Source organism: Lutjanus erythropterus, chromosome 20, assembly GCF_056507025.1.
Source record: "Lutjanus erythropterus isolate fLutEry1 chromosome 20, fLutEry1.hap2, whole genome shotgun sequence".
NCBI classification, from domain to species: Eukaryota; Metazoa; Chordata; class Actinopteri; order Lutjaniformes; family Lutjanidae; genus Lutjanus; species Lutjanus erythropterus.
This window is the reverse complement of record NC_139336.1, coordinates 13,806,229-13,810,281: the sequence shown is the minus strand read 5'-3', so window position 1 is coordinate 13,810,281 and position 4,053 is coordinate 13,806,229. Positions and strand designations below refer to the sequence as shown.

At 42.9% G+C, this 4,053-nt stretch overlaps 1 protein-coding gene across 1 annotated transcript; it reads right to left on the bottom strand.

Moving 5' to 3' along the window:
- Positions 1 to 717: 717 nt before the first annotated feature.
- Positions 718 to 1,794, bottom strand: LOC146308234 (claudin-23-like). Its single transcript, XM_084746556.1, has one exon. It carries the CDS (start codon positions 1,708 to 1,710, stop codon positions 883 to 885), a length of 828 nt encoding a protein of 275 aa, XP_084602682.1. The 5' UTR covers positions 1,711 to 1,794; the 3' UTR covers positions 718 to 882.
- Between the last annotated feature and the right edge of the window lie 2,259 nt (positions 1,795 to 4,053).

Genomic DNA, 4,053 nt, shown 5'->3' with positions numbered 1-4,053 from the left:
TTAATAAGTCTCATCAAGCCACACGCCACAAGTCACTCATACATCATTTAACACTATTATATATGTTTGCCTTCAAGTATGAAACACTGTAATACTCAACCAGGTGTTTAACTGAAGTGATTCGGCTTCACTTAAAGGATCAGTGTGTAGGATTTAGAGGCATCTAATGGTGGGCTCGCAGATTGCAAACACCTCATCTCTCCCTCCCATCGAGCATGTAGGAGAAATTACAGTGGCTGAGAAATGTGTGAAAAACACAAAAGTCTATCTACAGCCAGCGTTTGGTTTGTCTGTTCTGGGCCACTGTAGAAATATGGCAGTGTAACATGGCAGCCACAGTGGAAGAGGACCTGCTGGGTATCAGGCATAATAAAAAAAAAAAGTTCATTTCAGTTGCACCAGGGAAACAATCTGCATGAGCAATTTTTTTTTTTACATCTTTTGAGTTTCCCACATGTCCCAGAGACTTTACATTACGGGCTCTTGGACAGTTTTATAAATATAAATATATATCACAGTTCACCATGTTTGCAGTTCGAGGTGTCCTGTCAATAGTTTTACAGATGTCCCTTTAATCTTACACACTGAACCTTTAATAGTGAGTTTACAGTAATTTCATAATATTTAAGGTTTTTATTTCCTTATGGGCTCATAATAATTCCACACCACTCAACAATGAGTGCACGGTGACTTTAAGGTACTTCACTCACTATGTACTCCAGGACATTATACAGTTTTATTATGGTGAGCTAGATTTGTGATGTTATAAAGTCAATTACCATTTCTTCTTTCTAGATTATTTTCCTCTCTCAGTCCCTTGTCCAAATGTCCATCTTCAAGGTGTTTCCTCTCTTGCGTTATTTTTGTGCGTCTTCAGATGTTTTATAGATCTGCGTCGTAGGGTCTGCCGCTGTAGGACGTGTTGACAGACCGGGCTGCGGGGCTCTTGGCTCGGGGGAAGGACACGTCTTCATCCATGGAGTCCTTGGAGTAGGGCACACTGCTGCTGGCGCTGCTCCTGGCCCGGTTCAGGCTCGGCACGTCAACTCGTCTTGGCGGTGGCTTCTGGTGGCTGAACCGATTCGCGACCTCCTCCACCCGGACCTCCCCTCGGTTCTTACCCCCGCAGCACCGGCAGATCCCGATGAACATGACGAAGCCGCCCAGGATCTCAAATATCCCACCGATGAAGCCCAGGATGATGCAGTAGCCGACGCGCACAGTTGCGAGTGGAGTCACGGTGGTGATTGACTCGAGGATGTGGGTGTACCAGGCGATGGGGATGATAGTCATGACGCCCGAGAGGAAGATCAACAGCCCGCCCAAGCCGGCCACCGTCCAGTTAGGCCTGTCTTTCCAGCAGCGGACCCCCGGGATGGCCACGGCCAGCCCGAGCAGAGTCACGATGAGGGAGGCAACCATCAAACCCTGGGCCACCTCGATGATCTGGTTGCCGAAGTAAGTGGTGTCCTGCAGGCTGCACTCCTCTCTGGTGTTGGTGGAGGTGGCCCTGCAGATGTCCCAGATGCCCTGCTGGATGAACTGGTCGTCTGGGGTGTTCGGGACGTTACTGATGGTCCTCCAGTTTGGGGCCACGGTGGCGGTGAGGTCCAGGATCCAGCCGCACGGAGCCATGACCATCCCGAAGATCAGGATGCCCGGAGTGCGCAGGGATAAGCGGATCCATTCCTGCGTTGATCGCCTCGGCATGATTGTTGCTGCTGCTGTTGTTGTTGTTGTTGCTGATGTGGTTGTTCCAACTCCCAGACTCGGTGTAATAACTTAAAACAGCAGCGACAGAGTTTTGACAGCAACGGCTGCTCCTTAAAAACAAGTCGGACTGAAACCTGGCAGTGGGCGGGGCTTCAGCCTCACCTGTCTCACTCCAAAAGTCTCCATATAGGACAGGTGTGGCGCGCCGTGCGCAGCCGGGCTGCCTGGGAGCTTTTTCATCCTCACCTGTAGCAGCAAAGAGAGGGGAGTTTCGACGAGACGTTTATCATGCAAATGTAGGTGATAAGTGATAAAAACTGAAGAACAAGAAACAGATTTAAACTCTGGTCAGTGAAGAGTCTCTGGAGTTGTGCGCCTTTTCACCTTAAAGTTCTATAATTATATGTAAACGCACCCAAACTCTCCTTGTTCCATTAACTTTAGATGCCTGTAATAAAGGACTGTAATTCTCAAATACTGTCTAAAAAAGGAAAATCTAACGCTACTACTACTACTTTCTCTGTCCCTGTCCAGAACTTACAATCAAATATAGATTAGCTTAACAAAATACATGATTAATAGAAGTTCTCCCTATGATTTCTAACAATTAACCACAAAATATCCAACAAAGGAAATTATTTCCAGTCCAAAGTTTTATTCACAAAAGCATGTAGACTTATTTAACCAGATAGATATAAATGGGGTGCAATTAATGCAATAAACCAAGAATGAGATTTCTTAAAACAGCTAAATAGATTCCACAGCAGCCATTTTGACATGAAATAATTGGGATAACACAAATGTTACTGATGATACTATTTAATTTAGTTATGAATAGAGTCAGGATGCTGCTGTTGGCTTATTGGAAAGAGTCTGCTACACTAATTAGTAACATTGGTAACGCCTGTGTTAACCCTACAGTTTCATATCACTATGGCTGTCGTGAAAAAGGCCTATTAAATGAGAAATAAAACCAAAGCTTGTGGGATTCCTCAAACTTTTATAGTAAAAAATATAACTTAATTTAATACTTTTATGTATCATGGGCCTCAGCTCTGGAAAACACACAACAGGCTACTGTTTTTGAAAGTTGATTCAATTTCTATTTTCATTACATTCACATTTAAATACTCCAACAGCAGAACAGTAGAACACAGTCAGGCTCGAAGATCATGATGATGTCTTTGGTTGGAAAATGCCACCATGGCTGCGTGTGTGGGAACCATTTTTGTTGAGAATGTAGTTCTGCAGGAATCTTCAACAGCTCAAATACCATTCAGCCACATTGTGTCTGTCTTCTTGTCCTACCTCCTTCATTTACTCTTATTAGTGTATCTGTCTCTTTCCATTTATCTCTTAATTTATCTCTCTCTGACTACCCCTGCTCTTTCAGAGGTTTCCTCTCATGTCAGTCTGATAATCCCATGAAAGTGGACTATTTACAAATGCTAATTAAGTTTCTGCAGGGTGTTAAGTTCATAGATGCAAATTAATCTTGCTCGAACTCCTAACATGAACAACTCTCATTTCTTCATTGTGGATGACCCTGAAAGCAGAGGAGGAGTCTCACTCTCACACAGCCATCAGCATTCTCAACCTAACATGAAGGTGATTAAAAGAACAACTGGTGAACAGCTGATGTTAAGAGACTACATTGATCTGTCGGTTGCAGTAGCTGTTTTCAACAACTATAAGGTTTCCTGTGTGTTTTTTCTTTTTTTAAAAGCACCAGTATGCAGGATTTACCGGCATCTAGCAGTGAGCTTGCAGTTTTAAAACGCTTCCCATCACCCTCCCCTTCCAAGTGTGTAGGAGAACCTATGGAGGCCACAAAACTGGCAGAAAATGCAAAGGCTGAATCTAGAGTGAGTGTTTGGTTTGTCCATTCTGGGCTACTATAGAAATGTGGTGGGAGCAACAAAGTGGACTTTGGTTTTCAATTGGTTTTCAATCCAATACCAAGTAATACCAGGATGAGGATTGATATAATTAATAGCTAATGTACTATCATGTAAGGTAACAAAATATGTCATAATTTATTACCATTCTACTTCTGTATTACCACCAAATAATTTTAATGGTAAATAACAGCTGCTGGTAAATAAGCAAATTCAATATGTGACTGATGAGATGCAAACATTGTAGCACCAAGAAGAATGTAAATGTGCCCAGGATGTAATTTAACATGTGATGGATTTATTTTTTGTTTTTTCTTTGGTATCGACACAAATCAAGTTTTTACCTGCAGCAGGTAAAACTCCACCATATGTTGCTAATAAATCCCTATAATGCAATGCAGGGACTGCCTTTCAATCATCACTGTTCCTATTTCTTTTAATT

Excerpts from the sequence above, each read along its gene's own strand:
- LOC146308234 (XM_084746556.1), bottom strand. The coding sequence starts at position 1,710 with ATGCCGAGGCGATCAACGCAGGAATGGATCCGCTTATCCCTGCGCACT.